The 27,374-nt window shown below is 50.9% G+C and overlaps 1 protein-coding gene across 2 annotated transcripts in view; it reads right to left on the bottom strand.

Moving 5' to 3' along the window:
• Window positions 1–2,007: 2,007 nt before the first annotated feature.
• LOC133248343 (chromatin remodeling regulator CECR2) overlaps window positions 2,008–27,374 on the bottom strand; it is a 117,450-nt gene continuing 92,083 nt past the window's right edge. Inside the window, exons 8-19 of one of the 2 annotated variants that reach the window (XR_009736680.1) lie at window positions 18,789–18,942; window positions 14,704–14,833; window positions 14,391–14,428; window positions 14,213–14,304; window positions 13,900–14,026; window positions 13,078–13,367; window positions 12,491–12,619; window positions 11,547–12,375; window positions 7,134–8,484; window positions 5,854–5,965; window positions 4,605–5,390; window positions 2,008–4,113 (exon numbers count right to left, since the gene is read on the bottom strand). Coding sequence is in view for 1 of the 2 variants with exons in the window: in XM_061418411.1 (XP_061274395.1) it covers window positions 5,385–5,390; window positions 5,854–5,965; window positions 7,134–8,484; window positions 11,547–12,375; window positions 12,491–12,619; window positions 13,078–13,367; window positions 13,900–14,026; window positions 14,213–14,304; window positions 14,391–14,428; window positions 14,704–14,833; window positions 18,789–18,942 (3,258 nt within the window). In the remaining variant the exon portion in view is untranslated. Of the gene's footprint in view, window positions 5,391–5,853; window positions 5,966–7,133; window positions 8,485–11,546; window positions 12,376–12,490; window positions 12,620–13,077; window positions 13,368–13,899; window positions 14,027–14,212; window positions 14,305–14,390; window positions 14,429–14,703; window positions 14,834–18,788; window positions 18,943–27,374 lie in introns of both variants that reach the window. The other variant, XM_061418411.1, reaches the window with a different exon arrangement.

Here is a 27,374-nt window from a genome sequence, read left to right as displayed (position 1 = left end):
AAGAGCCTTCGTTCCATAAATGCTGAGAAGTGACATCTTAGTTCCTGGGGCTGGGATGCAACGTGCTTTCCTCCTGCCAAATCAAGCCTTGGACATGCTCCAAGGACCAACTGCAGGGCTCTCAAAAACAACTGTCATCCTGCCACCCTCTGGAAGAAGCTTCAGACCCAAGCTCTGAGAAGCGGGCAGTGCTTTTCCAAACTGAGAGACTTCTTGAAGGCAGCTGCGTGGTACCTGCATCACCCTGAACGCCAAGGGACGGGCTCAGAACACCACAGCTGCCTTCCTGGCTATTCTCTCACAGTCCCTCTCTCACTGCAGAGTTTGGTTAAAATCACCCACGGCAACAAACAGTGAGCCTGGGTTGCAGAAGGGGAACAAAACTGGTACAACCTAAGACCCAGCACAGCCCAAAATACATAAATATTTAAATAATAAAAAACCCAAAGGAAAACCACACGGCCCTTTCAGGGCCCAGTGTTTGGGGGAGGGGATAGCCTGGGCCCGCAGCCCAGAGGCCCTCCTCCCAGAGGCCTCTCCAGAAGGGTTCAGGGTGAAGGTCGCCTCTGAGGGCCCAGCCCTGGGTGAATCTCACCCTAGAGGTGCTCCCCATTTATCAAACTCAGCCACCTTTCCTCCCAGTGACGGAGAGGATTAGAGACAAAAGCCATTAACTGTTCAATACGAGGGAACCTTTGCATGTTTCCAGACATCAAACGGCAAGCTCCACCAGAACTGAGACCAACCCACTCTTCACTCACGACTGGCTTCCTGTCTCTTCCCTGGTTCCTCCCCACCAACTCTTGTTTCTTGTGCCAATCTGAAGCAAGCAAGGGTGTTGGGGATGGTACACCCGGGGCTTAACAAGTGTAAAGGTCAAACAGTAATTCTGAAAATGGGGTAGATTAACTAACATGTTCCACGGAACCAGACTCCAGAGCTGACCAGTGGGAAGACTCTGTTTTGGTCTCAAGGAGACAGACCTGGGAAACATACCCTGAGGGACTCAGCTAAGCTCTGCCTAAAACTATCAGAACATTCTGGCCTTTGGTGAAGAGATTCATGTCACGGCGAGAGAAGTTGCAGCTGGGAATCCAAAAGTCAGAACCCAACTGGACCTGTGTTCAGGGTGTGGTGCTAGTCCACAGGGGCCCACTCATCAGGACAGCAAAGGGGCCAGGGTCCCAGCCGCCTGCCCCCACTCCTCCAACCCAGGCCAAGGAGACTCAGAATCAAGTGAGACAAACGCTCTGGCTGGCTTCATGTCAAAATTGAGGTTTATGCATGAAGTCCACTTTAAAGTTACTTTTGTTTAAATGACTGATGTAGAACTTTACAGGAAAGCGTGGGGGACTGACGACACTGTGAGGATGGCAGGAATGCAGTCTCACGACTGCATCGGCCAACTCAACGACAACATACCAAGGGGGACAACGTGACCACACACACCCGCGGGCCACAGGGTCACGGCCCAGGAAGCAAGAGATCACTGACGAGGCCCATGGTTTAAGGATAAGGCCGGCCAGGAATCTCCAGTGTCTTAACGGCTTACAGCCACCTGATAAGAAGGTGGCCAACTCCTCCTCCCCCAACCCCAACAACAAAAACCCTCCCAGAGCACGCTGCTGTTCACAGGGCTTCGCCCTGCTGGAGCTGCCCACTGCCCTCCCAGCCCCAGCAGCATGTTACCTACGGGCCCCAGTGCAGGTGTCGGGAAGGTGGGGTTCATGCCCGGGCCTGGGCGGTGAGGGCGTCCCTGGGGCCCCACAGGCCTGGCTAGGCAGTGTGTACAATCCCCACGCTGCTGAGGCCTGCCAGCCAGCGGTTCTCCATGGAGCACCCCCGCTCCCCACAATCCACACGGGGCCTTCGGTGACTGAGTGGGCCGAGGGGGCCGCCTCTCTGGGCGGCGGCACTGGGCCTCAAACCTCTGTCCTGGTGGGACCTTGCCTCGACGATAAAAGACGACAGTGACATGGGACACACACAACTCACACATCACCCTGCTCTTTTAAGAATGTACTTTATACAAAATAACCAATTCATATGGAAATAAATCTACAGACCTCCAAGGATCAAAAAGATTTTTAAACAGTTGTTTTAAAAAATTATCCAACACACAGTATAGAACTAAGTACTGAGGTAAGTGTGGCTCTCAGTGAAACAGGGGATCAGCAGACCAGACAAAATATACACAATATAAAAATAAATAGCATTCCCCTTCCCAGTACTGGCCAGGATCACGCACAGGAATCTGCAGCAGGAGAGCGGGCGTGGGCCCAGCTGGGGGCAGCGTTCAGTGCCTCACTCCCGGGCCCACCACCCTCTCCAAACACACAGGACACTCAGCTGGTTAAGAGGCTTTTCCATATCAGCCGCCAGGGCTCAGCGAGGGAGAGACCAGGCGGCGATGCCACTGACCATCTGCTCGGCCCGGGCCCATGAAGCACAGGAGGATGGAGCAGCTGGAGGTCAGGCTCGCACCCGCCTCACATGAGGACACAGCAGGGAAGGCCCAGCACCCCAGGGAGAGTCCAGACCCAGAACAGGAGGAACCAAGTCTCAGTTGAGGGCCAGCCCCTGGCAGGGGAACCCGCACCCAAGGGGCGGAGGCTGAACAGCCTGCCTCCTAGGCGCCCCGCTCTCCTTGGGGGCACCCTGGCCCTTCCCCTGGGCTCTGACTCACTGGCCGCAGCTGCTCTCCAAAGGTCCCTGCCTTGGGGCTGCTGGCTGAGGGATCCTGGGAGAATCCAAACCAGGACCTGAGAGCTGTGTGTGTGGCTGAGATGGAAACTTTCAAAAAGCGAGAAAACCCTGAACCTACACGGCCCACTCCTGGAACTGGCAGGAACCAGCACAAGTCACAAGGACGCTCCCGGGGTCTAGGGGCCAAGCTGGCCGGGGGCTGAAGGTACTCAGTCCACACGAAAGGCAGCCTTCTGAGAGTCACCCGGCCCCGCCCAGGGAGGATGCCCTGCTGACGACAGGCGCGAGGGCCCCAGGGAGGCAGATGGACACGGCAGCACTAGTCTCACTTTGAAGGCGGGACAAGAAAAGTTTCTGAACAGGAGTCCACGCGTCTGTTGCCACTCGGCCTCCACCTGTCTTCAGCCTAGTAAGTTTTAGCCAACAGCTCTTCTTACAGGAGGGGAAAAACTCAAGGCCAGAAACATTCCATAAGGCTCTTGTTTGCTCTCTGGATCTTTTCTCTCTCCTGGGTCTGGGGAAGACGGTTTCTAACATAACGACTCTAAGGTGAGTGGTGGACGGGAGTCCTCCAGGTCCCTGACAGGTGGCAGCGGTCCCAGGGGAATGCCGCCCCAGGACCTCCTCCCAGGCTAGTTCTGGTCAGGAAGAGTGCACGGGCCCTGAACGGGGGTGGCCCTGTGGGGCAACGCAGCACAGAGCCGCACTCCCAACAGGGCTCCCAGTGCCTGGCCTCTCTGCTCACCCCGAAGGGAGGCTCTGGGGCAGCAGGAGATGGGGTTGGGGCTGGGGGGCTGAGCCACCAGAGGGCTGTGCACGGTGGGCAGACAGAATGGGCAGGATTGCCATAGTCCTCCTGGCCCTACCCCACCTGGTTCCCCTCAAGGCAAGGGTGCCCGAGGCCTTGCACCCAAGCAGGCTCTGGGCTGGGAACAGAGGCAGGGGCCACGGTCTCCCCTCCAAGCTGGTGTACAGACACACATGGAGGCTGAGTGTGCCAAGCATGTTCCCTCACTGCTAGAGAGCAAAGCTGGATCTGTCCACGACCCTTCCCCATCCTTCCCAAATGCCGATGCTGATGTCCCCACCTTGAACGACATCACGCCCGTGACAGGGCTCCAACAAGAACCAGAATCCAATGAGAACACAGCCCCCAAACTTGCCCCACTTGAAAGCATGCCAAATTTAAAGTTTAAATAAGTCTGTTAAAAAAAAAAAAAATCATGTTTCTGCGCATGTCTGGAAGGCACCTGCGTTCCCAGCGCTCCCCCTGCCTGAGCGCAGCATCTGGGCGTCTGGAGCTGGCGTTGGTCTCCGCGGGGACTCTACTACTGGAAGCGCGGGTTTGCTCCAGCTTCAGCAAGGACGCTGGGGCTGGATGGAAGGTTCTCTTGGCCCCTCACACAGCTGAATTTATAAGAACAAGCGCAGATCAATCAACCAATGTTTCCTGCAAGCTTTTCTACTATCTCAAAGGCATGCTTAGAAATACGCTATTTTTACAAAGACCTGTGACTTCAAGGTATCTCCCCCTTCAGTTGCTTCCTCCTTTGCTTTTGTGGGATATTCAAAAGCTTAAAACAGGAGTCCTAACTTTGGTGGCATCTCAGCTAAACTCAAAGAATACTAAACAGGGAGAATCCAGTGTCGCTTGCTTCTAAAACCATAATAAAGTAACTGAATACTGTAAAACTGTTTCCTATCACAGACAAGTGACTTCAAGAACTTGTTCTCGACAGCTATTTTAAATCACCACGACATACTTTACTATATTCACATAAAATGGATAAAAACTATATATACTGAAATATTCCTAAATTCCAGCTGTAAATCTATAGGATACATTTTTCCTATTAAAAACTGTGCAGCTTCTTCATTGACACTAAGCATATACAAACCTGAGTAGTCACTGCCACAAACTGGGATTCGTGCAGGAAGCTTGTGACGCCTTCCAGACCACAGTCCCGGCAGGTCTGTGACGGGACGCGTCACCGCACCTTCCAACGAGCAAATGCTCCTGATACTGGTTTACACCTATCTGGCGGGCAGCTGGCCAACCAGGAGGGGCACTGCTATCTCGGACCATGACCTGGGTGCCAGGCAAGGGGGGGGGGGTGCCAGGCGAGGCGGCTGCCCGAGGGCAAGAGCCGTCAGAGGAACAGCAGCGGCCAGGTGTGCCCCTCCTGCAGCCCCCCAAGAGTGAGTGGGAAAGGGCTGTAAACACAGGGGTCAGCAGGGCTGCGGGCCCACCGGCCAGACTCTATCCTCATCACCCGCCCTCCCGCTGTATGTACAATACATTCACCACCGACAGAAGTCATCACAAAGGCAACATGAAAACTCTGTAAACTGGACCCAGCTCCAAACACACCCACACAAGTAGTCCTGTCCCCAGACGGCTACCTGAGTGCAGCTGCCATGACAGCCCACCAGCACCGCCCCCAGGTCAGGACGGTCTTCCCTGAACAAGTGTCCCAGGGCCTGGAGAAACCACCAGAGTCCAGCCTGTCTGGTCCCCACTTTCGCCCAGGACTTTGCGAGCACATGAGTCGTGAGGAGGGGCGTCCAGGCTTCAGGCCACACGTGACGTGATGCTGGTGACAGGAGAGGCGGGTGGGGCCGGGCCCCGTTCTCCACTTGCAGCTCTCTGTTTCCCTGGGGCTTGTCTCCTCCTGGGACTAGCTCTGAGAAAAGCAAAATACAGTTTCAGCAAAACTGATACATGTTAACTGTTAAAAACGACAAAGCCAAGGAGCCACACACACTCTTCCCATCTAGGAAAATGGCCCCATGTTGCTTCGTTGGGCAGTCCCGCAGGTGTGGTTTCTGAGTCCTGGACCCTGACTCAGTCCAGTGGCCAAGGACTGTTGCCTCCAGGGAGACCGGCGGTGGGGGTGGGGGACCCTGACTCTTCCAGACGAGGCAGACAAGGAGTCACACTACAGGAGCCAGTCTGGGGAAGGAAATCTAACCCATCTCAGGGCTGGTGCCTGGGACAGGAATAAGGGGCTGGCGGGGTGGGAGGGAGCTGCTCCCGAGGCCCTCTGGCCCCATGGCCCACAGGACACAACCCCTTTCCAGACACAGCCCCTGGAGCCACAGCTGCCCGGAACCACACAGACAGCTCTCACTGTCCACCATTCTGACCTGATCGAGTGGAAGCGTTGGGGGCTTCTGGGGGGGCAGCTCCTCCTGCGATGCCGCTGGTGCCGGCGTCTTTGGGAACGAGGGCCGGGACTGGACCGAGGGCCCCTGCAGTCTAGAGACATGAGGAAGGAACGGTCAGGAATGCATGTGATGTTCTCAGTACAAAGGAAAAGGCGCATAGCCCCACCTGGACCAACTGGGCGACTGACTCCAACCCAGGGGCTGCCACGTGAGGCAGGAAAGACATGGCTGACGCCACCTGCACAGTGCTCCTGACAAAGGTGAGGAAACAGTGACAAGAGGCCAGAGCCTAGGGCGCTCTGTCTTTGAAAAATAAAGAATGCAAAGCCAATGTTGTAAATTACTGAGCAGGCACAGCATCCAAATGTAGAGCCATGAAATGTGACTGGATCCTGAACGGGGAAAAATCAGAGCAAAACAGAGAGAGAAACAGCTACAAGGACACTTCGGGGACAACTGGAGACATCAGACAGTGCCTCCATCAGACCACTACCACCACTTCCCTGGCCAGGGTAGGGTCTGGGCTGTACCAGGAGGATGCCCTCGGCTAGGAGACACACCAAAGGCTCAAAAGAGAAGGCAAAGGACGGACAGGAAACGTGCCAGACATTCAGAGAGGGGTGAGCACACGCAGAGGGAAGGCCCTCAAGCCAGGCACTGGGGGCTGGGATGACCCAGGGGGGCACTCGGGTTCTCACTGGGGCTGGGGGGACCAGGGGGACACTCGGATTCTCAGGGTGGTCTGTGCTGCTTTATGATGGGGCTTCCCAACCTTGACCTGGAGACTCCCTGGATCTCAGGTCGCCTCACTGGCCTCAAGACACAGCCACTAGAATTATCAGGGAGTGGTATGTGGCCAGGTCTGGCTCTGGATACACTGAGTTTTCATTCAGTATCAGTAGAGAAATGAATGGTGAGGGGTGAGACCAGGATACCACCCGTGACTACCCACCCGATCTGAGACCCCCTCTCCCTGGCAGAAGTCTGCCCACAGCCCCAGAACTCTGGCCATTAGGTGTCCAAAACCTAACCCGACAGCACTGCAATGCCAATTCACTTTCACAAAGAAAAAAAGACCACACACAACTGGGTTCTAATGCCAGTGCTTTCCCAGGAAGCCCCGAGCACACAGCCCACGCGCTCCTCCCGGGCCCAGACCACCCAAGTCGGTCTTTCATTCCCAAGCTCGCTTCTCTTTGGGAGACTAGCATCTACCCTGCTCCTGCCCGTAGAAAAAAGGCACGCAGCTGCAGCCTTACCCGGACGGTCTGTACATCTCCTGGAAGGACGCCCTCGCCCCACTTCCGGGGCCCATCTGCTCCATCATCACGGCCTGGAAGTGGCCCAGGCCCTCCTCAGGGTAACGGTAGAGGGGGCACTCGGGGGACAGGCCGTTGGGCTGGGCCGCCACTGGGCGGTGAGGCGGGTGAGTAGCCGAGGGGGAGGCGTAAGCCCTGGGCTGGAAATGCGTGGCTGGCCGCTGTGGGGGGTAAGGTGGCCCGGCGTGCAGCATCACTGCGTGTGGGGGGAAGGCGGGTGAACCGAAGGCCATGCCCGGGCCCAGTGGGGCTGGGGGCGCGCCGTAGAGACACTCGCTGGCCGACAGGGAGCCCTGCCGCCTGGCAGCCGCGTTGTGGTTATCCAAGTCCAGGAACTCTTTGGGGCTCTCTGGCTGCTCCATAGACTCATCCTGCTTGCCCTCAGGGCCGGGGTTCTGCCCCTCGGCCATCTTGGCAGCAACGGCGTCCACCCGCGTGGGCGAAGTTAAGGCAGCGCCCAGAGCCTCCACCGCGTCCACCCGCGCGGGGGGCGTTAAGGCAGCACTTAGCACCTCGCAGCCCTGCAGCCCCGTCACAGCGCTCTTGTCGGGAAAGAGGGGCCTGGCAGGGGTGGGCTGAGCTGGGGGGGGCCCGCTCGGGCTTACGGGGGCTGCGAGGTGTCTCGGCCAGTCTGAGAAGCCCTGTGGACACGAGTAGTAAGGAGTCCGCGGGTAGTGGTGGTAGGAAGGCTGCGGTGGCGGCTGATAGGGATACCGCATGCCCTGGTGGGGGCGGTACCGAGGGAAGACTCCAGAATGAGGGTCATGAGACTGAAATGCCCGAGGGGGAAAGGGAGGAGGGTGCGGGGCTGGAGGCTTGCCCCCCATCACAGGACCCACAGGCTGCAGGCCTGGGCCTACATGGTACCGTGTGGCGGAGCTGGGGAACTCCAAGCCGGGCGTGTACAGAGGGGAGCACGCGGGCTCTGCAGGAGGCCCAGCCTCGGGTGGCGCCCTACTCTTGCCCTCAGACCCACATGGGGAGGCTTCTACCCGCAGTCCGTTTTCGGGCAGTGGCCCCAGGTCTGCCAGGGTGCATGCCTGGGCGGGTGGGCTGGCGAAGCCACTCCCTGAGAGCCAGGCAGACCTGACCGTGCTTGCTGGGCAGCCGTCCCCAGGTTCCGAGGACTCCGGCCTGAGCTCTGGGCCCTCTGGGCCCCTTCCTTGGGGTGAGCTCCGCCTGGCAAAGTCGGCCTGCAGAGGGGGCGCAGGGTGAGGTAGCTGTTTGAGGAACGCCCCCTCTGAAGCACCGACACTCGCTGGTCTCTCCTCCAGCCCAGGCAAGGGATCCGCTGCAAGGAAAGCAGAGACAAAGTCGCACTTGGCGAGCTGAAACCCCAGCACACGACAGGAACAGACGGTCAAAATGATGACAACATGCCCCCCACCCTGCCCACCGCCGGACAAGCAAGGGGCTGTGATCTGTGTGCAGGCTGGCTGGGAGGCATCGCCTTGACAGTGAGGAGGAGGGACCAGGACGCTGGTCTGAGGGACTGAGGGCGCTGGGAAGGCCGGATCCCGACAGCATCCTGCAGGCAGGACACCCACCCAGGGGAACACAAACAGGACTAGATGAATATTTGCTAAATGAATGACAACACCCGCCGTGCCTGGGCTTCCTGAAAATAAGACATGGACAGTGTATAACACTCAAAGGGCATCTTCAAGGAATTACAGAAATTTAATACACAATCATTAACCTACTGAACTCAAATGCTTAATTACAGACTCAGAATTCTTTACCTTGCTATTGTTTTTGGCCATAAATGCATCTTATTATTATGATCTCTCAGGGAGGGCAGAGTTGTTGCCCAAGGGTATCAAAATAGGATTCTGGTCAGAGCTTACAGACAAGATCAAGAATTCAGACCTTTACGATCAACTAGGACTGCTGGCTCCTGAAAAACTAACACTGGCTTTAAAGATCACAAGTACAAGCTGCACAAGAATGATGAAAAGGTGCACTTTTCATTATTCAGTCAACAAAAAACATGCCAATGCCTTACAACAGACACAGAAATAAACGCAAAACCCCTTAAAGACATGACACCATAAAACTCCTGCAAGAAAACAGGCAAAACGTTCTCTGACATGAACTGTCATAGACCAATCTTCCAAGGCAGTAGAAATTAAAGCAAAAATAAAAAAGTGGGACCTAATTAAACCTGCAAGCTTTTGTACAACAAAGGAAACCATAAACGAAATGGAAAGACTATCTACGGACTGGGAGAATATAGCTGCGGAGGATGAGACCAGCAAGGACTTAATCTCCAAAATATACAAGCAGCTCATACAATGCAACCAAAAAACAAACCCAATCAAAACATGGGCAGAAGACCTAAACACACATTTCTTCAATTAAGACACACAGAGAGCCAAGAGGCCAGGATAAAAAGACGTTCATCATCACTGAACTAGAGAAATGCAAGTTTAAACCACAATGAGGTACCAGCTCACACCAGTCAGAATGGACGCCACTAAAAAGTCTACAAATAATAAACAGTGGAGAGGGTGTGGAGAAAGGGAACCCTCTTACCTGTTGGTGGGAATATAAATTGGTACAGACGCTATGGAGAACAGCGTGGAGGTTCCTTAAAAAACTAAACACAGAGTTAACGTATGCTCCTACAATCCCACTCCTGCGCAGGTATTTGCAGAAAGTAAGTGTTAGTCACGCAGTCGTGCCCGACTCTTTGTGACCCCATGGACTGCAGCCCACAGGCTCCTCTCTCCATGAGATTTTCCAGGCAAGGATACTGGAGTGGGTTGCCAATTCCTTCTCTAGGGGATCTTCCCAACCCAGGGATCAAACCTGGGTCTCCTGCACTGCAGGCATATTCTTTACCACCTGAGCTACAAGGGAAGCCCTTTGTAGAAAACCATAATTCAAAAAGATACACGCACCCCGATGTTCACTGCAGCACTATTTAGAACAGCCAGGACATGGAAGCAACTCTAGATGCCTATCAACAGAGGAACGCATAAAGACGTGGTGCGTATACACTGTGGAACGTTACTCGGTCATAAAAAAGAATAAATAATGCCATTTGCAACACTATGGATGGACCTAGCGATTACATACTAAATGAAGTAAATCAGAAAGAGATACATGTATGGTATCACTTATATGCGGGATTTAAAATATGACACAAAAGAAGTTATCTATGAAACAGAGACAAACTCGCAGACGGAGAGAGCACACTTGTGACTCAAGAGAAGGGTGGGCAGGACATCGAGGGACAGGGAGATTGGGGTTGGCAGAGACAAACTATTATATACAGAGTGGATAAACAACATCTGACTTCAGCACAGAGAAATAACATTCAATATCCTGCGACAAACCACGATGGAAAAGAATATGGAAAAGAATGTATATATGTATAACTATCACTCTGCTGTACAGCAGATACTAATTAGCACAACACTGTACATCAGCTATACTTCATTAAGAAAAAATAAAGTTAAACAAAACAACACAAACATCATGGCAACGAAGCAAACAGACTGCCCCTGAGACTCTCCCTCCAAAGCTCTGAATTCCAGTCACATCTGAAATCATGCCTGGAAAGTCGTGCTGCAGGTGGCATTCAGAGTCAGCCTCCCCTCCAAGAAATCACCTGAAGGGAGTCTGCGCTCCTGGCCCTCCACCCAGTTGATAAGGAACCACATCACTCTGTAGATGCCCAGGTGCCACGGCTCCCACACGGACACATGCTAGATGTCCGTCCTCAACCAGCCGGAGTCACACAGAGGAGTCTCTTGCACTTGAGTTCACTACTCTCGTCAACGGCACTTCTAGAGCCCTCTTGACGGCGCGCCCATCTCACTACTGCTCCGCAGCCCTGGTGCTCGCAGATGTGGGCCCACTGAGAAAGGCATGCAGAGAACTGGGCCAGGAGTAAAGCCCTGAGAACATGTTCCCCGAGGGTCACTTTAGGACAGTCCTTTTCAAGTGAGGCTGGGTGACGCAGAGCTTGCACACACGGATGCCAGGTCCACTGTGTCGGGTTTGAATCGGTCTCCCCACTTAAGAGCTGAATGAAGGCAAATAACCACCTTTGTGCCCTGGAGCTTCCATCCATACAAACAAGAATACTAGTCAAAGTTCCCTCAAAGCTTATTCTGAGAGTGAAATAAGCACAGGAAGGCTCAGCACGAGTGGAGACACAGCAAGAATGCAGCTGTGCAGCACGGTTACCGCAAATCCTCGGACCACGGCAGGCTCAACCCAGAGATGTGTAAGTGAAAGGGACCAGAGGCCAGTTGACACTTTGTTTCCTAGTCTGCATAAAAGGATGGGTCACTAATTAACAGGGCAGATGTGGGGGGGAGGGGGTGCGCATGCACACATTACCTTGGCCGTTCTCAGACTCCTGCACGTCACTGCTGTCCTGTGTCCTCCCAGGGTCCCCTGAGGCAGGCTTGGGGGCCACCAGGCCCATGGGTGGGAAAGGGCCAGGCAGGCGGGGCGGTGCAGGCTGGCGGGGGTGGTAAGGCACGCCTGGCGGGCATCCACGGGAGGAGAGCTGCTGCATGGCCAGCATCTCAGGGCTGTCCAGCATGGAGTCCCCACCCTGCACGCCCCGCAGGGCTGGGGCCGGAGCTCCAAAGAGAGAACCCAGTGCCGGGGCTGCAGGGGGCTGGAGCCGCTGTGCGCCAGGTTTACACGGGGGGTGCAGGTACCCTGAAGGAGGAACGCTGTGAGGTAGGAAGCCGGATTGTTCTGTCCACTGGTTTGGGGGGAGGGGAGGTCTCATCACTCGGGAATCCATCATGTGACCCAAAGGGCGGGGCTGGTGAGAAGGTCCTGGCCCCACGGGGGGCTTCTCGTCTGGCCCCAAGGGTCCTGGGTTTGCAGCACCGTGGCTCCCGTTCCAGACCGCAGAGTGCACTCGGCTCAGGTACTTGTAGGGTCGGTACATGTGGCTGGGAGGGACTTCTGGGCTCTCGGGGAAGTCTGGGGGTCGGGCTGGAGCACCCCCGTGCCTGGGAGGAAGGAGCCCTGGCTGGAAATGAGTTGGGGGATACACGCGCCCATCCTGGCTGGGGCCGCTCATCTGACTGAGCGGCAAGGGTCCAGGTCGAGAGCCCATGTCAGCAAGGGAGGCCAGCCCTCCGCAGGCCAGCTTCTCATCAGGGGGGCCACACCCAGGGCCTCGGTGGTGGTTAATTCCAGCTGGAGGCTGGCGACAAAAAAAGGGAAGCTGTGTTAACCCCGTGGTTACTCAATTTACCCTGGGGAGCGACGGGATTCTGGAACACATCTTTGCACCTGCACGCACCGAGCAGTCTGCTTACCTGCACCGCCAGAGGCGCGGGCTGCAGGCCAGGCCCACGGGCGGGCGGGCCCGGGGCTCCAGAGGAGACACTGACTGCAGCAGGATCCGACCCCCGGAGAGGACAAAACGCTCCCTGTCCTGCTGGCCTCTGGAGGGCACGGGGCAGAGGCAGGGAGGAGGAGGAGAGAGCACACCCTTCACGTCCTGAAGACCAGGCTCCGGCTCGTGGAGGAGCCCCACTGCCCCGGCCGACAGAGGGCGGGGCAGGGGCTCCCATCCCCACCCTCAGAGCCCCTCCCCCCTGCTCCCCAGGAAAGGTGCACTTATGTACTGGATGTTCCCTATTCTTTGACTTGCAAGGAGTGAGATGTTAATTCAAATTTTTGCCCCACTGAGAACGTGTAGTTCAAATGATTAACAAAAAGGATTTAAGACAGATGAAGACTAAATGAAGATGGGGGAGAACTTCACACCCGCCCAGTCCCTAATCAGAAGAAACCACTACGGGATGAAGTTGATCCTCGCTGGCTAGCTTGAGAAGAGAAGCTGGCCGGATCCACCGAGACACAGGGGCCCAGAGAGGCAGCTGCTGTTTGAGGCACCCACCTGGCCAGGGGGCTGAACGGAGCTGCTCTGACCGGCCCCAGAGGCAGTGGCACGGCGGCCCAGCGGCAGCGCCTTCCCTCCGTTCTCCGCGGGCTGTCTCCGGCCCGGTGCCTCCGAGTCCCGGGAGCGGGTGCACACGTGGCCCCGCGCGCCCCGCCCCCGCCTCTTCTCCCGCCTCTCCTCCTCCCGCATCCACGGCTCCTCGTCTGTGTCCCCGTCCTCCCCAGGAAAATGCTTCAGCATCGCCCGGTGGAAGCACCTCTCCAGGTTGTCCGACATCTTGGTGTACTCTGTGGGGGACAGAGGTCTGAGTCCCCACCCCGGGCAGGCCCCCAGACCACCTCCCCCCAATCAACTGCGAGTCTGCCAGGCTTCAGTGCCTCCTGCCTTCTAGGGCTACAGACATGATATGGGACACAATTTATAGCCTAAGAAACTGTCCAGCCTGTGTGGCTGGCACAGTGGCCCCTGGACCCCAAACCGGTAAAAATTTAATTCTTCAATGCCAAACTGCAGAAACGTTCAGTCCAATCACTGAACCTCCAAGCTTCGGCACCAGCAGCAACACCGGCGGCGTCATCCAAGGTCTGCCCTGCGACTCTAAGACGGTGGGTGAGCAGGCCCAGGACGAAACCGGGACCAGCAGCCGCCACGCCTCTGGCTGTGGAGGACGACAGAGCCGGGCACAGCCCAGCCCATGGCTTCAACACACCCTCTCTTCACCGTCCTGAGAAAGGGCTGAACCTGGAGACTGGAAACGCCTGTTTTTCTTGGTTCTGCTGCTGCAGCAGGCTGGAGCCACAGCACCCCTCCTCCACTCACCGCTGCTCTCCCCATTGTATTTTCGACAATTCCTGAACATAGTCTTCATGTCGTTCACAAACTCCTCCTTGGTACAGTATGAACCTCCATTCAGTTTCTTCTCCATGCTTGAAATATCCATGGGGACCTACAACCGGCCACACTCGTTACTATCCATCAGAGAACAGTGCTTCGTAGTCCCCACACCACTAGGAGCTGTTTGAAAGCCTGGGAAGCACCCAGCACCCAGCCCTGAGGAGAGCCAGCTGATTACACAACAACACAACCACAGAGGCGCACGCCACAGTCGTACAGCTGACAAGGCTTCCTCTACCTTAATGATCTGGTAGTAGTTAGGGGCATACGATTCATCCACTGGTTCCAAAAAGGGCCAGGAATCCTTGTGAGCCTTCACCACGTCCAGAACTGAGGGGCCAAAGAGAAGAGGAGGGTCAGCACACATACCTGGGAACAGACTTGGTGGAACACAGGAGTGGAGCATGGGAACTGACCTTTGTACATGGCGGTGAAGTCATCATCCAGCTCGAAGCTGCGAATCAGAGAGTGAGAAATCAGCAGTGACGGAGACCCCCTGCTCTCCCCAGCGCCCTGGATTCAACCTGACACAGCTCTCCAGACCAAGACTTGGAACAGTCCCCAGGAAACATCTGTAAACCTCTGCTAAGGTAAGTCTGTAACACTGATGACCTCCAGAAAACACGAGGGAGTGAGGGTCGGCACACTCATCCCCTCCCTTGTCTACAAAATGACAGCTGGCCCAACCCCACACCAGGCAGCTGAGGGCTAGGGGCACTCTGCACTCACGGGTCTCTCGTCCTCTTCTCGGCCCGAGGCGGGGACTGGGGGTCCAGGTGGGACAGCTGGGGGGGCAGCGCCTTGCCCTGGGCCAGCAGCCAGGCCCGCTCCTCCCTGAGCCGTCGCCTCTTGGCTCGATCTGCAAGAACACAGAGCAGAGGCGTGTCAGGACTCCACAAGGGAGACACGTGCCCGACTGCACCCTCTGCCGACCTCTCTGTGCTGACAGGATGGTGCTAGAGTGAGAAGGCTTTAAGGGACTTCTCTCCTGAGGTCACAGAGATGGGGTCAGGGAGGCAAGCGGGCCCTGGTGGGTTGGGGAAGGAACAAGAGAGAAGGGAAGCAGAGGGCCGACAGTCACCCGCGCTGAACACCTCAAGCCCTTTCTATGTTGCCCACACAAAGACAGTATCTCCTGTTTAGGACCAGACCTCAGTCCAAACACACCAGGACTGTGCAAGGCCCCTGAAGCGCTCGCACTGGTTATCCTCACTCTGTGCCCGCTCCACGCCCCCACCTCCGGCACAGCTGTCTGACCCCATCCACACTGGTGCAGGAGGTGCCAGGGAAGTGAAGAAGCCAGCGGGACAGCCCAGGAGCTGGAAGGGGAGGCCTTCTCTGGCTCCCAGACATGGCCACAAGAAACACACTTGCCATGCACTGCTGGCCTGCTGGCAGTGGGGAAGGAAGAAGCAAGGACTCAGGGCACCACCAGAAGGCAAGACACATGACGGAGGGATAGGTGGGAAGGTGCCCGGTGGGAGCAGACACGGCCCGCAGACGCCCGCTCCCACCAAGCTCCCTCTGCTCAAATATCATGCCTGTGTATAAATAAACTTGTATGTGTAAGAGAATCTATACCTGCTTTAAGTATCAGCGACATTTTGCTATCAACTATTTACTAAAATTGGTTTCTAAGAAAGAGAACGATTTCAAGCCTAAAGAAAAGTAAAACTAAATTAATGAACATCCATGTATCAAACTGTTAAACATTCAGTTCAGTTCAGTCGCTCAGTCGTGTCCGACTCTTTGCGACCCCAGGAATCGCAGCACGCCAGGCCTCCCTGTCCATCACCAACTCCCGGAGTTCACTCAGACTCACATCCATCGAGTCAGTGATGCCATCCAGCCATCTCATCCTCTGTCCATCCTTTCTCCTCCTGCCCCCAATCCCTCCCAGCATCAGAATCTTTTCCAATGAGTCAATTCTTCGCATGAGGTGGCCAAAGAACTGCAGTTTCAGCTTTAGCATCATTCCTTCCAAAGAAATCCCAGGGCTGATCTCCTTCAGAATGGACTGGTTGGATCTCCATGCAGTCCAAGGGACTCTCAAGAGTCTTCTCCAACATCACAGTTCAAAAGCATCAATTCTTCGGCGCTCAGCTTTCTTCAGTCCAACTCTCACATTCATACATGACCACAGGAAAAACCATAGCCTTGACTAGACTGACCTTTGTCGGCAAAGTAATGTTAAACATTAGGCGTCATGAACTCAATTCAGGATTTCACAACTAGCAACCAGTCAACCGATTCTTCACATCATCAGAATTACTGTCTGGACACACATCTCCCCAGGCTCGGGCAAGCCCCAGGGACCACAGGTGGGGTCAGCGCCAGCGCCCCTTCACGGCTACAGATGGTCCTTCACAAGTGACACCACCACCTCACTCACTCCCACGGCGTGACGTGATGAGTGTAACGTGGAATTCTGATGTTTCTGTTTGCCTGTTCCAGACAGGAGTGACCTAATATTTACTACTTGTCAACATGTGGCCAAAAAGTTCCTTTGATTTTTAAGTAAAAGTAAGACAGATAAAAAACAACAAAAACAGTAAGAACAACAAACTGGTTCCAAATAGGAAGCGGAGTATGTCAAGGCTGCATATTGTCACCCTGCTTATTTAACTTATATGCAGAGTACATCAGGAGAAACACTGGGCTGGAGCAAACACAAGCTGGAATCAAGATTGCCAAGAGAAATATCAATAACCTCAGATATGCAAATGACACCACCCTTATGGCAGAAAGTGAAGAGGAACTAAAAAGCCTCTTGATGAAGGTGAAAGAGGAGAGTGAAAAAGTTGGCTTAAAGCTCAACATTCAGAAAACGATGATCATGGCATCTGGTCTCATCACTTCATGGGAAATAGATGGGGAAACAGTGGAAACAGTGTCAGACTTTATTTTTCTGGGCTCCAAAATCACTGCAGATGGTGACTGCAGCCATGAAATTAAAAGACACTTACTCCTTGGAAGGAAAGTTATGACCAACCTAGATAGCATATTCAAAAGCATAGACATCACTTTGCCAACAAAGGTCCGTCTAGTCAAGGCTATGGTTTTTCCAGTGGTCATGTATGGATGTGAGAGTTGGAGTATAAAGAAAGCTGAGCATCAAAGAATTGATGCTTTTGAACTGTGGTGTTGGAGAAGACTCTTGAGAGTCCCTTGGACTGCAAGGAGATCCAACCAGTCCATTCTGAAGGAGATCAGCCCTGGGATTTCTTTGGAAGGAATGATGCTAAAGCTGAAACTGCAGTACTTTGGCCACCTCATGCGAAGAGTTGACTCACTGGAAAAGACTGATGCTGGGAGGGATTGGGGGCAGGAGGAGAAGGGAACGACAGAGGATGAGATGGCTGGATGGCATCACTGACTCGATGGACGTGAGTCTGAGTGAATTCCGGGAGTTGGTGATGGACAGGGAGGCCTGGCGTGCTGCGATTCCTGGGGTCGCAGAGAGTCGGACACGACTGAGCGACTGAACTGAACTGAAGACATTTTTCATTTGCACCAACAATTTTATTGATTAATGTATTCTCCATTTTGTGTCATTATTTTCTGCTATTTTTCAGGCAACTTCATTATTCCATCTTCCCAAAACTTTATCATTTTGAGGAAAGAACTGTTTCAGGTGCCTTTTACAGCCTTCCAGGGAAGTGAAATTTTTTTCCTTTAAGAGAATTTCGTAAAGACCAAAACAAATGGAAATCCAAGGGTGCAATGTCTGGTGAATATGGAGGATGAATCAGAACTTCTCAGCCAAGCTGTAACAGTTTTGCCTGGTCATCAAAGAAACATGCAGCCTTGCCTTATCCTGATAGAAAACTATGAGTTTTCTGTTGACTAATTCTGCATGCTTTTCGTTGAGTGCTGCTTTCAGTTGGACTAACTGGGAGCCGTACTTGTTGGAATTAATCATTTGGTTTTCCAGAAGGAGCTCGTAACAGAGGACTCCCTTACGATCCCACCACATACACAACATCACCTTCTTTGGATGAAGACCTGCCCTGGTGTAGTGCTGAGACTTCCAATTGGCACTTTTAAATATTTCCTTCTCTGTTCTCACTGTGTTCATCCATTCCTTTCCCCACTTTGGTGAGCATCTTTATGACCATTACTTTAACTCTTTATCAAATAAATTTTTCTGAGGTTTTATTGTCCTATTTGGAACATATTCTTCTGTGTCTTCATTTTGCCAGACCCTCTGTGTTGGTTTCTATGCAGCAGATGAAGAACCACCTCCCAGTCCTAAAGGCGGAACCTCACAAAGGAGGCCAGCCTTTGTGTTCAGCCCTGCTCAGCTCTGCCATCTCTCAACCCCCTGTGGTGCTTATCCAGACGGTCTGATGGATTTTAGTAAGTCCCAGTAGTTGAGAACATGCAAAGACCTGTCAGTTTCCCTACCTCAGCACCTAGATTCAGCAGGTCAGCGTGAGTAAAACTGTGTGATGGTGGCAAGAGGTGCGAACCCCAGCGACAAAACAAGCCAGTCGGGCAGTGAGGCACTGTGTGCTGGACCCAGTCCATGATGCTGTGCTGTGTATGCGAAGAGTGCATGCAAACAAGTGTGGAAGAGGCTACACGAGTGCATTAAAGACACTGAGGGTTCTGGAATCACCATCAAGGTCAGAATGGAGGGAGCCTATTATGAATCAGAAGGCAGTAACTAGGGAAGCGAGGGGTCATCACATGATAAGGCCAGATGCAGCCCAGCCGAGAAGGCGGGAAGGAACCCAGAACGAGGGCAAGGACACTGCAGGGCAGGCCCCGGGGCCCCCGCCCCCACCCCTGGCCCGGCAGAGCGCTCCTACCTTCCACGGCCTTGACCCTCTCCTCCAGCTCCCGCTTCCTCTCCTCCTTCAGCAGCTGCTCCTGCTCCTTCTTCTGCACCGCGAGAAGGATCTGGCGCTCCTCCTCCTCCTCCCGGCGCTTCTGTTTCTCTAGCCTGCTGAGCACAGGGGTCTCCTGCGAGGGGCCAAGAAGCTCAGTCAACACGTAATAAAGCAAAACCAGGCCTTTGCTCTGAGTGCAGAGTCCACATTTTCTATCCCACACGCAGCATTAGATAGCTGGATGACTTCTGCCTTAAATGCAAGTTCATCTTGTCATCTGTGCAATCAATGAATGAGTACAGACACACACTCACAAGACACAATGGGGAATGAACAGGAGGGAGCTGGGCCCGACGGTCACGCAACTGGTCGTCTCTGGGAGACAACCTTCTGGAGAGGAGGCACCAATCCCCCCTAAGTAAGGAAGAAAGGGGGAGACAGCACAGACAACTTCAGTCATCTGCACGCCTCAGAAACGCCGAACTTCTGTACTTTACTAATCAAGCAATTTAAAAAAAAGGAGGGTTCGGTGGGAAGGGCCACCATTTTGCCTTAAGGAATAGAAAAGAGATGAAGTGACAGCACAGAAATGCACCTGCCTAAGAAATTCAAGGAACGAAAAGACAATCCAGGACCACCACCACCAATTGTTCCTCAAGTCTTACTCTGGGTGTTTCCAACAGCGCTAGTTCTGAACCATCTGTAGCCCACAAAACTCAAGCTAGGGCTGAAATCATTATGTTCAATTTCTTCCCTGGACTTCTGTGCTGATGCGTAAGCCACAACTTTTTCTTTTTTAAAATTATTATTGAAGAGGTAATAATTGTTACCTGTAATAACAGAGAATGCCTGTAAGATGCACAGATACAGAAAGAGGAATCAGGTGTCTGCAAAGGGAAAACGCACATTACGCTAGCAAGAAACATCAATTATTCCAAGTCAGGTGAAACTAAGTCAGGAATGTTTTTCTTTTCAGTAGAAAGAATACCTAAGAATTTTCTACATAAATATCTTTATTCTGTAGAAATTACACAAGTGGTCTTGACGTGGAGAGAAAAAGATGATGGCAGACTGCCATCCAAATGCAAAGTGTTAGTCACTCAGTCATGTCCGACTCCTTGCAACCTCATGGACTGTGGCCCACCAGGCTCCTCTGTCCATGCGATTTTCCAGGCAAGAATACTAGAATGGATTGCCATGACCTGCTCCAGGGTGTTTTCCTGACCCAGAGATCAAACCCAGGTCTCCTGCACTGCAGGCAGACTCTTTACTGTCTGAGCCACCAGGGAAGGACATACATATGTATGCCATACATACAAAATCATCATTAAACACAGAAACCAATCTGATTGAAGTTTTTTACTTTTTAATGGTCCTTAAAACGAGTTTCAATTATCATTTGACTCAGAAATAGAAAGTGCTCTTCCCTAGATAACAGACCTTCTGAAAGTCATTTTTAACTGTTCAAATTCTGAGCCTGACTTTAAAAGAGCTGGCTAACAAATAAGGTAAAAATCTTTCAGAGTAAAAGAGGAGAGATGAGAATTTTTTAAAACTTAACTACTTTTATTGTACACATGATACTGTAGTTAGTCGCCCAAATAGAATTAAACAAAGTTACTTGACTTCTAGATCCTATAACCAGAATGGGCGGTCCACACTGGGTTTGAATGAGCCAGATGCGCTTTCAGAAATGGGGCTGCTGCAGGAATCTCATGGACAAGCCACCCACTGACAGGGAAGCACCTTCGCACCCTCTGCCCCTTCATCCCACCACAGGTCTCTAATCACACCCACTGTGGCAACATCTGTCCCTTGCTGAGAGGTCGTGTGGAGATGCTATTAACAAAGCAAAGCAGACCAAACCTCTCCTCTGCTCAGCTCAACAAGGATCCATGGATGGGGTGGCGGACAGGCAGGGGACAGGTGAACACACGCCTGGCAGGCGGAATTACTTCCTTCAAAAAAAGTGCTGCATTTTCTACACATCAGACCCACTGAAAAGGCAGAGAAAAGCAAGTGCTAACCACACAGTGAGGACAGCATGAACGTGTCCTCCCCTGCACACAGACATGTTACAGACGACAAGCGTCTCCGCGACAACAGTAACCTGGTAAACAAACAAGACAGGTGCCTCCCGCCCAAAGTCAGTGCAAGGAGAAGAAAAGGCGAAAATAGATCATCATGCACATCCTAAGACTATATAATTTTTTCCAACACGTACAACAGGGTATTATTCTTAATAAGGAAAGATATCTAAAGCAATTAACAGCTGTTGCTGTTCAGTTGCTAAGTCTTGTCTGACTTTGTGACCACCAAAAAAATGCAACATGAGTACAAAATTCACAGAAGGTAAATAAAACACATCCATGATCCTAAGAAAAAACAAAATAGAATATGCACTCCCAGCACTGTAAAAGATGAAAAAAGTGGCATGTCTGCAAAGACGTGGTAGCACAGATGGCTCACAGTGCTGGGGCCACAGGTCTTCCAAAGGACAAGTGAGACACGTGTCAGGAGCCCTGGGCAGGGCAGCGACACCGTGGGACTTCATCTCACAGTCAGACAGCCGGGCAAGTGTTTCTGAGTACGTTACAGTCAACAGTATTTAAAACATCGAAAAACTGTGAATATCCTATAGGTTTAAAATAGGTAAATTACATAACTACTATATAGTCATTAAAATTGTTTTTCTGAGGAATATTTAATGAAATATGAAAAGGCTCATGACATTAAATGAAAACCGGGTCACAAGACGACAGGCAGTATGATCCCAGGTTTCCAATAAACGCACAGAGAAAAGGCCTGAAGCAAACACAGGAAGCTGTACACAGGGAACCTTGTTACTGTGCCTCCTGCACTTTTTACACTCAGTCTCTCGTTTTCTACAAGAGTGTAGAAATTATTTAGGACACAGAACAACCCCTTCCCAAATAAGCTGGGGAAATCATCCAGTATTACATGTTCTACAATGATCTAATTTTTATTAACTTTTTTAATAGAGATCACATAGTAGTGGGAGTAAATTCTAAAATTCAAATGTTAAAAGTACCAAGAGGTTGCTATCATGTATAGATTTTACAGTGAGGCATTAAAATTGACTTTAAATAGATTAAGACATTTTGCTAAAATGGAAACAGGAATTTTTTAATTTTTTGTACGAGTATAGCTGATTTACAACATTGCCTTAGTTTCTGCTGTACAGCAAAGTGAATTAGTTACTGTTGTCATTTGGTAGCTAAGTCATGTCTGACTCTTTGGGACCCTATGGACTGTAGCCCTCCAAGCTCCTCTGTCCTCCGCCATCTCCTGAAGTTTGCTAAAATTCATGTCCATTGAGGTGATGACACTATTCCACCATCTCATCCCCTGATGCTTCCTCCTTTTGACTTCAGTCAGTTATACATATACACATATCCACACTTCAGTCTAGACTCCATTCCTATACAGGTCATTACAAACCACTGAATAGAGTTCCCTGTGCTATACACTAGGTTCCTATTAACTATCTTTTTTATATATTAAAGCAAAAAATTTAAAACTTAAGAAAATCATAAATGCCAAGGACTGCTGCAAAATCAGAGATTATGCATCATTTAGAAACACACATAAAGACACTGAGGTGAAATTCACACAAAATGAACAACTGTCAGTGCACAGCTGAGGGGTGCTCAGCATACTCACAGCGCCTGGCAACCACCATCTGGTTGACCACAGAGCACCCTCAACACCGGAGACAAAGCCCTGACCTCCATCCCAGCCACGCCGCACCCTCACGCTCCAGCCCCTGGCGACCATCAAGTGATTCTCTTTCTGTGGATCTATTTATTCTGGACATTTTACACAAATGGAATTATACAATTTTTTGTCTAGTTCAGTTCAGTCACTCAGTCGTGTCCGACTCTTTGTGACCCCATGAATCACAGCATGCCAGGCCTCCCTGTCCATCACCAACTCCCAGAGTTCACTCAAACTCACGTCCATCGAGTCGGTGATGCCATCCAGCCATCTCATCCTCCGTCATCCCCTTTTCTCCTGCCCCTAATCCCTCCCAGCATCAGGGTCTTTTCCAATGAGTCAACTCTTCACATGAGGTGGTTTGTCTAGTTAGTTGTTTTTAAAATACATTAATATTTATACTAAGCACGTAAGAAGTAATAACTTACTGGGATGATTTGAGAGAATAGCATTGAAACACGTATATCACCATATGTGAAATAGATGACCAGTCCAAGTTCGATGCATGAAACAGGGCACTCAAAGCCGGCGCACCGGGATGACCCAGAGGGATGGGATGGGGAGGGGGTGGGAAGGGGGTTTGGGACAGGGGGACACATGTACACCTGTGGCTGATTCATGTCAATGTATGGCAAAAAACACCACAATATTGTAAAGTAATTAGCCTCCAATTAAAATAAATTAATAAAAATAATAATTTAGTCACCTGATATTAAGAGTATCGTGAAAAAGCAAACTTGTAAGCTCAATCGCATACAAATAATTCTATTAAAAAATGAGCCAAGGATCTGAACAGACATTTTTCCAAGAAAGACACACAGATGGTTAGCAGACACATGAAAAGAGGCTCAACATCATTAATCATCAGAGAAATGCAAATCAAAACCTCACACCTGTTAGAATGGCCATGATGGGTATCAACAAAATGACAAGAGATGGCAAGTGCTGACAAGGACATGGCAAAAAGGGAATTCTTGTGCACTGCTGGTGGGAATGTAAACTAGTACAGACACTATGGAAAAAGAGCACAGAGGTTCCTTGAAAAATAAAAAACAGAATTTGATCACATGACCCAGCATTTCTATTCCTGCCTATCTTTCCAAAGAAAGTAAAAGCACTAGCCTGAACAGGAATACAACTCCCAGGGTCACTGAAGCACAACAGCCAAAACTCAGACGTAACCTAATGTCCATCGGTGGATGGAGGAACGGAGAAGAGGCGGCGTATGTACAAGGGTATATTACTCAGTCACAAACAGGAAAATGCTGCCACGCGTGACTACATGGATGACATGAGGGCATTATGCTAAGTGAGATTAAGTCAGAGAAAAGCAAATACTGTATCAACTCACCTACATGTAGAGTCTAAAAACACTGAACTCAAGATACAGATGACAGACAGGGGTGGGCAAAATGAGTGAAGGCAGTCAGCAGTACAGACATCCATTTATAAAATAAATAACTCCTGGGGATGAGATGGGCTTCCCTGATAGCTCAGAATCCACCTATAATGTAGGAAACCCCGGTTCAATTCCTGGGTCGGAAAGATCCCCTGGAGAAGGGATAGGCTACCCGCTCCAGTATTCTTGTGGCTCAACTGGTAAAGAATCTGCCTGCAATGAGGGAGACATGGGTTCAATCCCTGGGTTGGGAAGATCCCCTGGAGAAGGGAAAAGTGATGAGATGCGCAACATGGTGACCACAGTCAATAATACTGTGTTGTATGTAAACAGAGAGTAGATTTTTAAAGTTACTCATCACAAGAAAAAACTCCATGTGAGGTGACAGATATTAACTAGACCTCCTGGTGATCATTTTGCAAGGTATGCAATTATCAAATCATTATGTTGTACACTCAAAACTAACGTTACACACCAATTACACCTCAAACAAACAAAAAAAATGTCTGCAATTCCAAGAGCTCAACAACAACAAAACTCAGAGCAGAGTGCCCACAAAGGCTGAGAACAAGAAGCAAGGTCCAGGACCTACCTGTGTAACATGCTCCTGACCACCCCTGCTCACGGGGGCCCTTCTGTCCATTTTAATCCCTGCCTGTCCCCCAACCTGCCTTCTCCAGGCTCCCCCACCTCAGGTTGCTGGCTGCAAACACTGCTGCTCAGTGAGACACCACTTTGCCTCACACTTCCTATGCCTATTCTCTTTCACTATAATTAATGTTTTATAAATTCAGTAGTTCCCATTTGATGTGAATTCTCAAACAGTATCATTTTATATAAATTGCATCATACACATTTAGGAAAAAACATGTATGAAATGCACCAAGAGTGTTTTAAATTTCCATGCAACTTTCTAGGCAGTGTGCTACCCCATGGAAGGGACAAGACTGATGACCTGAAGTTACTTGCAGCAGGCAGTCTTTTAAACTGTCAACAGTTTAATTGTTCAAACTTCAATGGTTTAAAGAACCAGTAAAGTTAATAAAAAAATATACATATATATATGTTAATAGCAGTTAAAAAAATATCTTCACTATTTGCACTGCAACATTTTTTCTTCCAAAGGGGGTATGAAACAGCGCTTAGAAATCCTCAACAATACAAACAGAATCTGGCTGAAGCTCAGCCCAGAACTCCCCATCCACCCACCCCCACCCCCACCCCCATCAACTCCAGCAGCACAAGGAGGACCCGAACTCCCTGGCCACAGGTGTGCCCAGAGCCTCCTGACAAAAAAAAGCACTGGAACAGAGTTTCAGAGGTCAGCACAGCGACCCTTTGCTGGTATTTCCCCCGGAGTCATAATCAAGACTTTCTGGGGCAAGAAGACTGGACTCCTGGGAGACCAGAAAACCTGCCAATAAGGCTTTAAAGACCTAAAGATTTTTTCGGCTATTTAAACAGAAGCACAAAACTCATGCCACACCAGAGGCTTTCTTCAACATACTCAGTACTGTAACAGACATCAAGAACCTCTTCAATATCAAGAAGAGCGGAATAAACAAACAACACTGCAAGGAAGAGCCAAAACCTTGAGTGTTTAAAGCTAAGCTTTTGCTGGCAGCCAATGAAGAACCTTCCTGTCTGTCTGTATTCAGGTTACTGTGCAAGCTGAGATGTAAAACAGGACATTTAGGGCTCAGCCCAGGGCAGTGAGCAGAGATGGGAACGAGCTTTCAAACTGTCCAGGTAAACAGACAGCGGGAGCCCATCCAGGCCAATGAGGCAGAAAACCAGTTGAGAACCATGGCTGGACAGCTGACTGAGGCCACTCCAAAGCCAGGGACCCAAAGGAAGAGGAGACCTGGGAGATCAGGCAGTTAGGCAGAAGAGAACCCTGCACGGGACCGAAGAGACTTGTTCGTATACCTCCAACACCAATGTATTTACGAGCTGAAGAAAAAAAGAGGATGAGTCCAAATACACTGTAAACACAGAAATTCATGAAGGAGCATTTCCCTCTTCAGGGCTCAAGCCAGACAGACAACCGGCTGTGACATCAATGACTACAAGGCCGGGGGGTCCACACTGGCACAGGCCATCAGACACAGCCTGCAGAAGTGTTTTCTGACCACGCACTGCCTCAAAAGCCAGTGGAACATCTGTGCTAGGAGTCAAGGGGCTGAAAACCAGAGCAAGTCTGGAGTAGAGGAGGGTGCCCCTCACTCCTGCCCCACACTCTCCTAGTTCAACACCCTCAGCTTCCCCCCTCCCGTGCAGTCCAGGTCTCTCAGACCTCTTAGCAAATGGAAACAGCCGTTTAAACTCATTGACTGCTCTAAACTACTTGACAGACAGACCAGAGGGCTCCAGCGCGGGCTCCCAGCAGGCTCCACTCCTTGCAATCTTGCTGGTGCCCTTCATGGAACTGGCATTTACATCACTGAGCAAGGAGTGAATTTAAATTCATCCAGAATGGGGCTGTAAGATACCTGTATGTCAATGGTAGCCAAGCCAATTCTTTCTTCGTTTTATAACTATTTGGAAATTATCATTTCTTAAAGTTTTAGTGAATAAATCTGAATAGTTCTGGAGCCTCTGATGGGATCCCTGTGTGAAAACTCCCCTAATTACTGGTCTGCTAAGCTTCTTTGCTGCATAATGCCGATTCTGATTTTTGTGCATAATCACCCCATTTAACTAAAGCTTGCATATTTAAAGTACTGGACAACTTTCAAAATATCAAATCTGTTATTCGATCCTTTAGTTTCTAATGTCTTGAAAATTGCACTTAAGATTTAAGTTCCTCTCTCGCAAAGAATCAACTCCTGATATTTTCTGTATCAAAACCACTTGTTTTATGCTTGTAAATTTTTCCCCTTAACTCCCTAATCTAAAGTCTTTTCAGTTAAAAAGGCAGAAATTACAAAAGAGTTTAAGCAGGTTAGGAACATGCCTTACAGATGATTCAAGGTGCTGTCATTAATCATACAATCTCTATTTAGTTACTCTAAGAAAACTAGATTCCATATCTCGAGTCCTGGACAAAAATGGTCACAGTGGGCTGTGGACGACAAGATCCAAGAGGAATCATCATTACCAGGACAAAGAACACCAATGAGGAGACGCTCAATGAAAACGCAATTCCTGAAGCCCTGAAGTCAGACCTTCTACGATTCACCCCAAAGCACTGATCTGCTCAATAGTTACACATATCACCGAACGCACAGCATATCACTGTCACTGTATCTGTGCTGCAGCAGGAACTCGTAACACTTTCTCCCCAGGTTTCAGGGCAGCACTGGCATTCTTATGTTTTCTGTTAACAACCATTAAGAATCTGAAGCATCAATTTTATCGAAACTGGATGGTTATCAGGCATTGACCACAGAACAGGCACGCCACAGAGTCACCTGGAGGTTACGGTG

Source organism: Bos javanicus, chromosome 5, assembly GCF_032452875.1.
Source record: "Bos javanicus breed banteng chromosome 5, ARS-OSU_banteng_1.0, whole genome shotgun sequence".
NCBI lineage: Eukaryota > Metazoa > Chordata > Mammalia > Artiodactyla > Bovidae > Bos > Bos javanicus.
Note: the sequence above shows the minus strand (reverse complement) of the source record. Positions and strands in the feature narration are given on the sequence as shown.